The sequence below is a fragment of the Paracoccidioides lutzii genome, assembly GCF_000150705.2.
Source record: "Paracoccidioides lutzii Pb01 unplaced genomic scaffold supercont2.14, whole genome shotgun sequence".
NCBI classification, from domain to species: domain Eukaryota; kingdom Fungi; phylum Ascomycota; class Eurotiomycetes; order Onygenales; family Ajellomycetaceae; genus Paracoccidioides; species Paracoccidioides lutzii.
In genome coordinates, this window is record NW_015440960.1 from 43,388 (window position 1) to 56,175 (window position 12,788).

The 12,788-nt window shown below is 37.7% G+C and overlaps 3 protein-coding genes across 3 annotated transcripts; 2 read left to right on the plus strand and 1 right to left on the minus strand.

The window, feature by feature from the left end:
* Positions 1-3,598: 3,598 nt before the first annotated feature.
* PAAG_05267 (SWR1-complex protein) lies at positions 3,599-4,957 on the plus strand (the record flags this gene model as incomplete). Its single annotated transcript, XM_002792492.1, has 2 exons — positions 3,599-4,107; positions 4,204-4,957. 2 exons carry the CDS (start codon positions 3,599-3,601, stop codon positions 4,955-4,957), a joined length of 1,263 nt encoding a protein of 420 aa, XP_002792538.1.
* Positions 4,958-5,371: 414 nt separating this feature from the next.
* On the plus strand, positions 5,372-6,358 carry PAAG_05268 (hypothetical protein; the record flags this gene model as incomplete). The annotated part of the gene is made up of 3 exons (XM_015845521.1): positions 5,372-5,467; positions 6,004-6,192; positions 6,275-6,358. 3 exons carry the CDS (start codon positions 5,372-5,374, stop codon positions 6,356-6,358), a joined length of 369 nt encoding a protein of 122 aa, XP_015699747.1.
* Positions 6,359-6,888: 530 nt separating this feature from the next.
* On the minus strand, positions 6,889-8,178 carry PAAG_05269 (hypothetical protein; the record flags this gene model as incomplete). The annotated part of the gene is made up of 2 exons (XM_015845522.1): positions 6,889-8,074; positions 8,147-8,178. The coding sequence occupies 2 exons, from the start codon at positions 8,176-8,178 to the stop codon at positions 6,889-6,891; spliced, it is 1,218 nt and encodes a 405-aa protein (XP_015699748.1).
* Between the last annotated feature and the right edge of the window lie 4,610 nt (positions 8,179-12,788).

Sequence of the window (12,788 nt, forward strand, 5' to 3'; positions counted from 1 at the left end):
ATCTATTTCTGCTCATCAAAATCTGTATCTTTAGATATTCAAGTTCTTAGATATTAATTATCTTATTCAAACTAGATACTATAAATATAAAGAAGTTTGCACAAACTTTAAAAATTTATATAGACAGATTAAATAGTCTCAGTGATCTTTCAGATCTTCTTAATAAAGATCAACTGAATAATCTAATAAAAAATATTATAAAAGCTCTGATAGCTGCTCTAAAGATCTTTATCAAAAAAACTTCTGAATATAATACTGAACAACTCTAATGAAATCAAAACTGTCATCATACAATGATGACAATATAGTAAATATATTAATAAAATCTCAACTTTTTTGAAGAGAGTAAAAGTAATATATATAGAGTTTTACAGAGTGTCAAATAAAAGTACTAATAGAATCAAATCAGTATAACTTCAGAAAAAAAAAATATTTATAAAATAATTAAATAAGCTCATTTAGCTGACTATTTTCACTTATCTTCTCTATAAAATGAATCAGTAGATGCAATCAGAACAAAGTTTAAAAAGAAAAAAAAAATTACTGTAAAGAGTTTTTCTACAAAAACTACAAGAAAGAAAAATATCTCAATCAGCTGAGTAAACTATTCTGCAGTGAAGCTACTATTCTTAAAGATCATAGCTTAAAAATATAAAATAATCTATTAAATATAGAAAACATCTCTTCAGAAATAGATAATATACTCATAACTATATTGAAAAAAATATGAACTTTTATTCAGAGTCTGACAGAGATACTCTTTAAAGCTTATCTCAGAATTAGATGATATTCTACTCTATTTAAAAAAATAACACTGATGATATTAGTTAAATTCAATAAAAATTTAACAATATTTTATAATTATTAATTAATAGCTCTACTTTCTACTCTTAGTAAAGATTTTAAATGACTAATGATCTAAAAATTGATCTGAATTGTGATACATAAAAAAGTAGTTTATTCTTAATACTTTAAGACTTTATTAGATCATACTATATCTGATTTAGTCACTGTAGCTGTTCATGATATAGAAAAATTCTGAGCTTGTGAAAAAGTAATCTCTATATTTACTGTGAATATTAAGAGTGTATTTGACATAGTACTTTCAGAAAAAATAATAAAGTTACTATAGAATCAAGATTAATCAATCAATTTAATCAAATGAGTAAAAAGCATTATAATTAACTGTATAGAACAAATCATAATGAATAATTTACTAAGAGACTTTTTTAATATTTTAGTAGAGATATCACAAGACTCTTCTATATCTTTTATTTTATTCATACTATTTATTCAGCCTCTCTTCTCATTAAAAACTCTACAAAAAAGATATTCATACTCAGAATATACAAATGATTTAGCATCATTTAACACTAAAAACTCTCTAAATAAGAATATTATAACTCTTCAAAAAAACTTCAAACTACTTTATAACTGAGTGAATGATAAAAGTCTCATATTTGACATGAATAAAACTGAGCTTACTCACTTTAATTAATAAAGAAACTGCAATAATCTCTTAATTCTACTTAAAACTGAACTACAACAGCATATAATAGAAATGACTTCTCTTGATAAAGTTGTTTATTAATTTGAGATATAACTAAACAGAAACCTCAGCTGTAAAAAGTATGTAAATCTCATAATAGTAAAAATACAATATATAATAGATAACATTCAAACACTGAATAATATAATTAGAAATACTTTTGTGCAATTACTAATACAGATGATATAAATCTATATACTTTCAGTTTTATACTATAGAGCAGAGATCTAATGATCTTATATATATTGAATAATAAGAAATAAAAAGACCTTCAATCAGATCAGAAGTCTTGTTAATTAACTAGATTTTATACTCAGAGATATCATTCATAGTGTATTACTAGTGTATAATATTATATTTATTTTAGCACTACACTGTGAACTAGAGATTCAACTCATGAAACTTACTCTAAATTATTATCAGAAGATATTTGCAATCAAAATCAAAAGATTAAGTAATAGATACTCATTGATACTATACTGCATTAGAGTTACTCATACTTCACTCTATATTACATATATAATCTGAGGTTTTACACAAATAAAAATTATAAAATTATATAATTCTCTAACTATATTTCTCTGAACAAACTCAACTCAAGAAGATAAAATATATATTGACTTCAAGAAGAATTACATTAAAGAACAGATAGCTTAGAACTTCAAAGTTTGACTATAGTAATGATATTCACTAGATCTAATGATCTATACAGACAGTTCATAAATAATAAGTTTTAAACACATAGCTGATGCAAACTAATTGCTATGCTGAGATAGAAATTACTCCGCAGTTGTGAAAGAAAATTAATCACTACTCAAAACTGAGATATTTGACACTGAGATTATAGTTACACTATAGAATTTAAAAAATATTATCAACTCTTCATAAATCAGATATATCAGTAATGTCTATATATATTTAAACAATTTTGAGATGATTTACTCTCTTGAGTCTCTAATAAACATCTTCAGTTAATATTTTTTTACTCAATTCAAAGAGACAGAGAAAGTCTAACAGAAAAAAGAGAGGTTTTCACACATTACTTACAGCAGAGTGATTGTCAGATGAGTCTCTGATCATGCAGATGTGATAGATAATAAAGAAGCTAATTAAGAAGTCAAAGCTACAACAATGCAGACAGCAATTATGAAACTAGAAAATGTCTCTGACTCTCTAGTCTACATGTGAAGACAAATAAAAGAACAAGTTACACAAGTCTTCAAAAACTACTAAGCTCACAATACATCATAATAATATAAAAAGTTTGAAATTTTTTTATATAAAAACTCAATTGAGATAAAGCTCTCATACTTCATACTAGAAAAACTTTATACATTCTGTACAAATCATGAAGACTTTACTGAGTATCACAATTATCTCTAATATAATAATGCTGAATGATACTGTCAATATAAGCATTTAAAGATTTCAAAGTACTTCTACTACTGCTATCTTATTAAACATACAATAATAAAATATCATCAGTTAGCATATAATCTTCACAACATACTAGCAATTCTCAAAGACTCTCTAGAGTTTCATGATTGATTAAGAGAGACTGAATTCTACAAAAAACCTGTTCAATGCACAGATGTTATACTAATAAAATGCAGGTTAAGTCTTTTATACTATTCTTTTCTTTCTTTATCTCTCTTCTCTTTTTACTTTTCTCAAGCTCAATCTTTCTTACATCTACAAACATCAATCCTAGCTGCAAGGCTTTAGTCCCAAGGGCTCTGCCGGTGTAGCAGTACAGCATCCCACTAGGCATGCATTGTATTATAGCTATATAATAGGTAGTTTTGCTCTGCCCACCCTATAGCCACAATTGGCTCCAGATCACGTGCCCATGAGCGCACGTGACACGGTCGTTAAATATAATCTCCCTTCTTACAACCACGAAATCAAATGAGATGAAGCTTGTATAGCATTTCATTAAATAGATACTGATGTATCAACACTACGATTAGCTTTTATTTAGTCAACTTTGCTGGCCCCTTCGCGAATTAGTCTTGACCAGCGATTTTATTACTAAATATTTGACAGACTATGGCACCCCCGGCGATTCCAACGGTCACTCAGGGCGGCGGGATGGCGGTAACTCCAGGAGACGCTCAAAATGCGATGCGGGTGTCAACCACCGGCGGAGAATATGAGCTTGAAGAAGAGGAAGAAGAGTATAACTCCGATGAGGATACTGATTTTGATGCTAACGCGCCGGCTGCGGATGACGATGAGGACGAAGACAGGGAAGGGGGTGAAATTAATTGGGGGGCTGATCGCGATCGACCTAGCAAAAGGCGGAAACTATCACCCGGTGCAGATGATGGTGATCTCGTGATGGATGCCGGCTTTGATTCGGGTGATGAGATCACTATACGGGCCGGGAAGGAAATGATGGAGAAAGTGAGAAGGAGGAAAGAGATAGAGAAGAAGACGGGGAAAAAGGGCAAGAGTATAACAGAACGAGACAGTTATGAAGATGACGCGGATGAGTTTGAGATTGACGATGATGACATGGGTGGATTCGTGAGAACTAGGGGTATGAAAATGCGCATGTAGGTGTTTCATATTTCCTTGTGTGCAGGTTGTTTCTGTAGAAGATGCCTTCGTACAAGGGCTAAGTTGGCTCACTTTGCATTCGTTTCTTATAGGCATGAAGAACAACGGCCCTTAGCGAGAGCTGATGGTGCCACTGTGGACGTGGATGCGCTGTGGGAACAAATGAAAACAGTTGGGCCCAGCCCCATCCCTCCAAAACCCATCGGCCAAGAACCAAGCGGCGGGATGACTTCAGAACGAGACAAACAGAATGACAGATCAACAACCAGAAAATCTTTACGCCAAATGTTAGACCAAGCACATCCATCGTCAAAGACGCCACAAATTCCCCCTAGCGAAGAAACCGTAACTATAAAACGAGTCTACAAATTCGCTGGCGAGGTTGTAACAGAGAATAAGACTGTTCCCAAAGATTCTGCGGAGGCAAAACTTTACCTTTACGAAGAAAATGCTAGGAAAAACAAACAGTCTAGAAGCTCCAAGGGAGCGGAGAAGGACAATGACCCGTCTGATGGTGGTAACATTCCGCTTCGAAGACCGCTGCGTAAATACTCCCGATTCGACCCTAACACCCCTGACTTGGTCAAGAAGAGTTGGGAAAAGAACGTCGTTGCCCCCAATGGTGCTGGCGTTGGGGGCGGTGAACAACCCAAGGGACCCAAACTGAATACTGTCATGAAATCTCAGCTTGATTGGGCCAAATATGTCGATCGGACAGGCATCAAAGATGAACTTGACGTGCACAGCAAGGCTAAGGAGGGATACCTAAGCCGGATGGACTTCTTGAATCGCGTGTATGCGAAGAGAGAAGAGGAGCGGCGCAATGCAAGGTTGAAGAATTTATGACTCTTGCAACAAGAACTGAGAATTAATATCAATGGTTACAGTCGTTACTCTCTCTTGACATCGGTTGATAGGTTGAAAACGCTGAAAACCAATCTTTCCTGGTAAACAAAATGCAAGCTTGTTAAGAACCTTCAGCGTAACTACCATATACTCCTGATACCGACATTTCAGTATATCTCTCTCGCTTAAGCCTCTTTCATTCCATTTACTGTCAATATATGTCACGACATGGACAGGCCCATACAGCCGCTTTTCCTGGGATGCCCCGCTATGCCGTTCGTTTACCCTTTTTTTTCATCCAGGTCCCAAAAGCAATATATCTACTGTATGCAATGGCATTGCCATCACAGAAAAACCCGACACTATATCTTTTGCGGATGGTTGAGATGTATCCAGCATTGGCATGTATCCATCATGACGGAGCGGAGAAGGGCTGCTGCAATTGATAACATTGGCCCCTGGCATTTTGTGGGACCGAAATGTATGCTCGCGTCGTGGGGTCAAACAGCTGTAAAAAGTGATACAACTAGTGGAATGTTGGTTGGGGCCAATATTCTGCTTCCATTTCTATTTTTCTCAAACTGATATATTTTGTTCTCCAGGCAAACCAACTAGTTGACGAAGAGTTCGTTCCGGAGTATGGTCATCAATCAAAGTGAGCTTGCTGTAGATGAAAATACATGTTGAGGAAGACGTTTTTAATCCGACGCTGCAACAATCATTTCGCGCCGTTTCCTCCCCAGCCCGCTCACGGCCTATTATTACTCCCTGCAACGTCGCACGGAAATTAATCGGGCCATTCTCCTCCACAGCCACACGCGCTTCCCCGTCTCCTCGTCAATGAAACTGTGGCGTAGTCTAATACCTCTCATGGGATTGGGTTTCCACGCCCTGATTGCCAAAAAAAAGTTGGGGGTTGGGGGGGGGATTAAATATATGTTGATCGAAGCGCTTGCTGCCTCCATGATATGGTTGTTTTTGGACAAATCCTAAAATGTTATATGAAGGTGAAAGACCTCTCCACCAGCCTCTTCAGGCCGCCCTAGGCAGACGGACAGGCGTCGGAATCTGTGTGGACGAAACTGGGTGATCGGACCGAAAAGCCTGCTGCTCTTCAAATGCCTTACGGGGAGATTTTGGGGACGGTTGCGATCATGGTATTGGATACATACATATACATTTATATCAATGCAAAATTGCTGGCAGAGGATTACTATGCAATGGAAATCCCATCTGTTTGTACCACTCTTGTTATGGGAGCAGACTTGATTCTGTATCAAATGAGGGTGCCAACGATTGCCTTCATCCTTTTTATAGGGAGACCCTCAACCGCCGGGAAATGCTATCGGCTCCTTGGCAACTATATCAACCTACGTTATCCAAGAAGACTTCTTGTCTTAAGGACATACAGGCCTGACGAGGTCATTCCACGAGAACCTCGAGGGGTCAAAGGCCGTTTGGGGTGATATCATGGTGCCCCAGCTCTATCATCTTCTCCTTCAGCTCCACAGCCTTCGATTAATGTCCAACTTCAATTAATCTTTCATTTGATATCAAGAAACATCCATCCATTCATTCACTCATTAAAGTGTTTCGCTACTTACACCCATGGGTGATCTATATCAAATTGCCCCCAAAGCTCAATCGAACTAAATCGAATACATACAAGGGAAACTCTCAATGGAATAAACTACTAAAACAACCGGAATCAAAATTCCTGTGCTATCCATGCCGAAAGCCACCATTGATGGATTGAAAAGGAGATAGAACATTATTCGGGTATAGTAAAGGAGAATAATTTTATACCATTGCGTTGTGCATACAACAATATTGGGGTCCTCCCAGCCCCGACCGTTTCATCTGGAGTATCAATTCCAAATCTGTCACCAAGTCCACCTGCTGCTATTCAAGTACACCATGAGGGGCACTTTTTATCGCATCTGGACATGTTTTTCAATGTCATTATTGGCTTCCAGAGAGCGAACTGGCCGCCCATCCGGAGTTAAGTCACCCCGGAAGTCTGGATCATACTCTGAACTTGCCTCATCCAGCGTTGCTACGTAGCGGTTTCGACCTCCCTTTTTTCCATGGGTTGTGGCGTAATGCACATTGAGGTTGTCATTTCTTGAAAAGCTCCTGTTGCAATCGGGAACCCAGCAAACATGCGGTTTCTCATTGGTGTGGCTTTTCAGATGCCTTTTCAGGTGCTCATGTCGCTTAAATTTGCCGTTGCAGCCAGGCTCATCACATTTGAATGGTGCTGCTGGGATCGTTGATGGAATGCTTTCGAGGCCATGGCTGCGTTTTCGCTGGGGTCTTATTTGACCTGTTGATTCTGTGGACGATACGTGCGTTTGCTGTCCGGGACTTGGGGAATGTTCTGGGGACTCGTAGTATCCGGTACTGTTGTATACCCATGAGCATTCCTTGGATCCACTTACTTGGGCTAGTGGTTTTGGAATGTCAATTCCAGTGTACATCGTCTCAGATATTGCCGTGTTCCCAGTTCCCCCCACGCCCGAACAATATCCAGCTGAGGCTAGTCCTAATGCAGGTGCAACTCCTGGTACTTCATCCTCTAGCGGTGTTCGCCATTGGCCACCCCGTCCTTCTAGATCGCATGATGGATTGTTAGGAGGTATGACAGCACCTTCGTATGCAAGGTCATAGCATACGCGTACAGATTGCGGATTTTGAGGTGCCGGATGTGGCAAATTCTCACCGTGAAGAATTCGGTTATGACCTCGCAAAATCCCAGCTACCCCAGCATCACGCTGCTGAATTGTGCCATTGTGCGCTATACTAGGCGAACAATTCCAGAAACGGTGCATAGCAGCGGAGCTTGGAAATCGATTCACGAGCGTTTCATCAGTTGTTATGGATCCGCAAGCTGGGTGATCAACACTTAACGATCCTCTCTGATCCGCTGGCCAGTGTTGCGTTCCCGGGCTAGTAGACGCGGAAAAGCGCTCTCCATACGAGTGTTCATTTGTCAGTTCCACATACGCCCGCTGGTCCGAGCTTGTGGAATGTTTGGAGGGAGGGTTTCGAGTAACGAATCCTGGTATTCCAGACCGGTACGCGCTTGTGCTAGTTGGGAGGTGTTTACCACTCATACTGGGACCTGTTATCAGGAAAATGACGTCAGATATCTGCTCTTTCATGGAGACGGGTTTAAATGTGACTTACGTATTTGCAATGATCTTGAATGTCCTCGCCATACATTAGACAAATTCGGCTTCTGGAAATATTCAAACTCAATAGCCGAAAAGCCACAATGTCAGGAGAAATCAATGATAGCCAAACACTAAATTATATGTTAGCCTCGGAGTTATGGTCCCAGAACTACATATTTACATATTGTAAGTCTCTGAGTCTTCGCCCACCAGGACAAATACTTACATTTAGCTATTTGTTTCTTTTTGTCTGAAAGACACTGGAATTAACTTCGTATGATATCCGCCCATAGGACTCGGTGCTGGTGTGTGACCCCGGAGTGGAGTGAGTTAGAAATAGTATTCACAGAACATAGCTGCAAAGAGCTCCAATTATGTATGCTAAATCCATGATGAATGACGCACTGAACGCACGCTCTGGCCAAGTCGCCTCATTGCTGCAAATGTGAGAAGTCCCAAAGCTTAATAGTGCTCGACAGCCTCGACTTTCTCATAATCTTCATGAGGAATTAGAGACCGCCTCCCGCTCCGTTTTGCGGCTACCAGCATTCAATCTTCCTATGAATCTACATAAGATTTCTACACTACAGGCTCACTCGGCATGAGAGGCTCTACTCACCTTTTTTTTTTTTTTTATTTTGTTTATTTATTTTTGGAAGACGTCGAATATTAACTGTAGCCGACGTGTCAAGTTTGGAACCTTTTCTCGTTCCGTATCAACAGAGAATCATTTCAAATATTTACCAACAGGATTTGATTACGATACGATGCTACATATCCCATCAAAACCTCACAATCAAGCAGGCTAGACTCGTTCAGATCGGGTGCAGACGGGTGGCTTCTCGGAACTTCTGCTCGACAATGCTTGCAGCTCGATCCCATAACCTTGGGCGGAGGGATATTAGTTTCGAGATCTTCCCGTCACCAGCTTGAATGCCTGCTTCGCCAATCATCTGCACTCGAAAACCAGGTATCTACCACACGGGGCGTTCCCACAGAAGGCTCTCCGGATTCCCAGGGTATCCTTGGGACTGTGGCGTAGTCGAGCCCCTATTCGATGCGTTTTCAATGCGTTAAGGGCGCCTCGCAAATATGTTATTATTCTTTTGTCAACCCCGCATAAATATTATTACCTTGTCAGTGGTAGTCGAAAATTTGACGGACATAACTGGCTCACAACAAATCCCCATGGTTGGTTTAAAAGAACATCTTTCTAAAACCTACATATGATATCCGCTATTGTCTAAGATCCCTGTTTGCATCGATATGTTATTGAGCTGCGGCCAGTTTCAATACCTTAGTGCAGCCCAAAATACTAAACATGACGATGAAGCATGAATGCATTTATTTCGTTCGTCAGTCAGTGATATCATTAAATGTTGGTTTGCTGCGGCTCTGGTTCCGAGATTTTACACTCAATGAAATCCAATCTTTAATAGGTCAACTGCATAGTGCACATAGCATGTCCACTTCATATATTCCGAGTCAGCCAGTCCTGTGGCTATCACCAATTACCCGCTACGATGCACATCAGTTCCTTGCAATCCCAAACATGTCCCAAGCATGAACCACGATATGTTGGTAGACCATTGACTTTCTAATCAAATGTTCGATCCCCAAAAATTCGACTAAACAGGTCTGAAATTGAGAAGGGTATAAGTTGGCAATATGTATGCTAGGTTATAGGGATGATATATCGTGCAGTATTCATCATGCCTTCTTATGAAATGTGTGAAGTTTTTCTTCCTTGACTAATCACGCGGCTCTTATTGCTCAAGCCATCTTCTCTACCTGCAGAACGATACGATTTCGAGTAACTCATTTCCGAGGGGACGACGACAGCCTCACTTAGACCATAACGTGATCAACCACCCAACGCCCGTTTACACCCAACGCCCGCTCAAATCTTCATTTTTCATTCATCTTTAACCACCTACAACATGCACCATAAAGCAGTTATACAAGCTGTGATTGATGATTTGAACATATAATTAACATCTAATTACACTGAGACCACTAAAAAATATAGAATCAGCTGATATATATTGTCAAGGCATTATAGAGGCATTCAAATGTCAAGAAAGGAAGCAAGCTCTATCCATTGCAAAGCCCTCACTAATTCACAAGAAAAATGACTTCTTTTTTATATCAATCAATTGACAGATCACAGTTTCTCTTATACATCTCAAATCCTTCATAATCTTGTTATTGAGATTCTAAAAGCATTTATTGAAGTCAACTGAGTGACTTGATTCTGTGAGCATCATAAGAATGTGATCAAGTCACTTTATCTGTGAATATTGATCAAAAACACAAGATTGTAGATAATTCTGCATACTTCAAGCATTATTTTGATCTTGTAATAGATTTCTTTCTTATACTACTTTTTAATTCTCATTTTACTAATTTATCTTAATTTTTCAGCTGTAGATAAAAATCATGAAATACAATCTTGAATCTGTGAATATCTACAACTTTGATGAGAAAGAATTTCTATTAGAATTTATTCATACTCTCAAATATATTGTATCAATTAATTCACTCAAATCAGATTATATGATAGGTGTCAGTCAGAATGACAGTTGAGAATTCATAACACCACTTGCTTCAATTTGTGCAGATAAAACTTCACTTTCATCTGCTCTTATATATCAAGAAGAATCAAAAGATATGCAAGATACTTGACTCAAAGATTTTGATAGTGAAAAGAATTAAATCTACTTCACTGCTTCAGAAAATAAATAAAGCAATGATGAATATAAGTTAATGTGATTAAACAAGATCTTTGAATCTCTTACAAAAAAAAAGACAGATTATAGATATAGACTTCTTATATTAAATGATCACTCATCTCATGTTAATATAACATTTATCAATTACACAAATTAGAATTAAATTCTACTTACTGTTTTTCTTTTCTCATTCTACACATCAATTACAGCTGCTAGATGTTAGAATATTTGAATCATTGAGTAAATCATATTCTAAACAACTGAATGAACAGATAAGAACTGAAATAGAATTCATATATACTACAAAAAGGTCTTTTTAGCAGCTTTTTGACATTGTGTAAAAGGAGGCAATTACATCTTCAAATATTGAAACTGCATTTGCTGCTACTGACCTACATTCATTCAATTCAGAACATATTCTTAAAAAGCTTCAAATACAACCTTACATCTCTTCAGATACAATATATCAATCAAGAACATCAACTTCTATTATTGATCTGTGGAAATTGATGAAGTAAGTCAAGCAACAACAGCATCAAATATCTAATGATCTCAATCAAATAATCTGTGCAGGGGAAAATCTTACTCTTGATAAAGAGATTCTTCTAATAGAGAACAGACAACTACAGCAAGCTCTTAATTAAAAAAGAAGATATCACAAGTGTGATAGCAATGAGATTGCTAAATTCTTCAAATTCATCAATGACACAGTTCTTTTTACTGACAAAGATGCAGAGCATCTGCAAGCAGATAACTGTTGTGAAAATCATCAAAAAGAATGAACAGACTCATAAGAAGAATATCAAGTTGCAATATACTATTCTTAAGAAATAGAAGAAGACAAATATCATGTCACAGCAGATAAAGTGAGAGACAGCTTGTCAGGTAGCAAAGAAGTAAAAGAAGATGAATAAGACTGTGAGAGTCACTCAACAGCAGATTGAGAAGAAGCTTAGAGATGCAAGAAAGACTCAAGAGCAAAAACAGAAGAAAGAATGAGCTGCTGTACAGTTACAATCATAATTGAATAAGAAGATGATTGAAGAATTCAAAAATCACCTTTCTAATCAGGAAAGTAGACCCTTGATTTTGCAAAGAGTGACTAAATTGTGTTTTCAGAACCCTGTCAGAGTGCCCACAGATTCACTGCCAGAGGGATATGACAATATTGCAATCTCTACTGATTTAATGACTGCTTGCTCACTGAATCTGCCTCCATTCAAGATTTCACATTCTGGGCAAGTTATTAAGCCAAACAAACATTTACTGAATTAGCTATATATTTTTATATGTAATTTTCTATATATATTTTCATCCTATAATATATCATCTTAAAATCTAATTGCGTTGTTGAAATAACATTGAAAATATTTCATCATAGTGATGGCGAAATGGCGGGCGTTGGGTGGTGGATTACGTTATCTTGGCGACCTCACACAAAATGAAAATTATTCGAGTGCAATAAGTTGCTTCTAGTATCCGCACGAATAAGCATCCTGAAGGACTTGGCATGCTGCTCATCTTGGCCTCGAATTTGGGTCCATGGGGTGGGTGATCCACTTGTGAGCCTTTTGAGAGCCTTATGTTTTTCTCAGCCACCTGGGCGGAGTGGACAGGCCCCAATAAAATCCAGACATGCACATCGCGTTTGCAGATTGGGATCATAAGTACTCCGTTCTTGACTTAGAATATAAATTTAGAGGTCCATAAGAGGCTAATGAACCTGAGGAGCTGATCGTATGCTGCTTTTGATTTGACGATACCCTTTTATATTGTGGGGTGTTGTGCTGTAAGTTATGAATTTCTCTTCTTTTTTTTCAATTTTTTATCCAATAGCTTGTTGTCATTAACTTGCGTTGCAGTCTCACCGATGCAAAAGATTGAGATCACGAATCAACTCCAATATCCCTGCTCAAAATATGT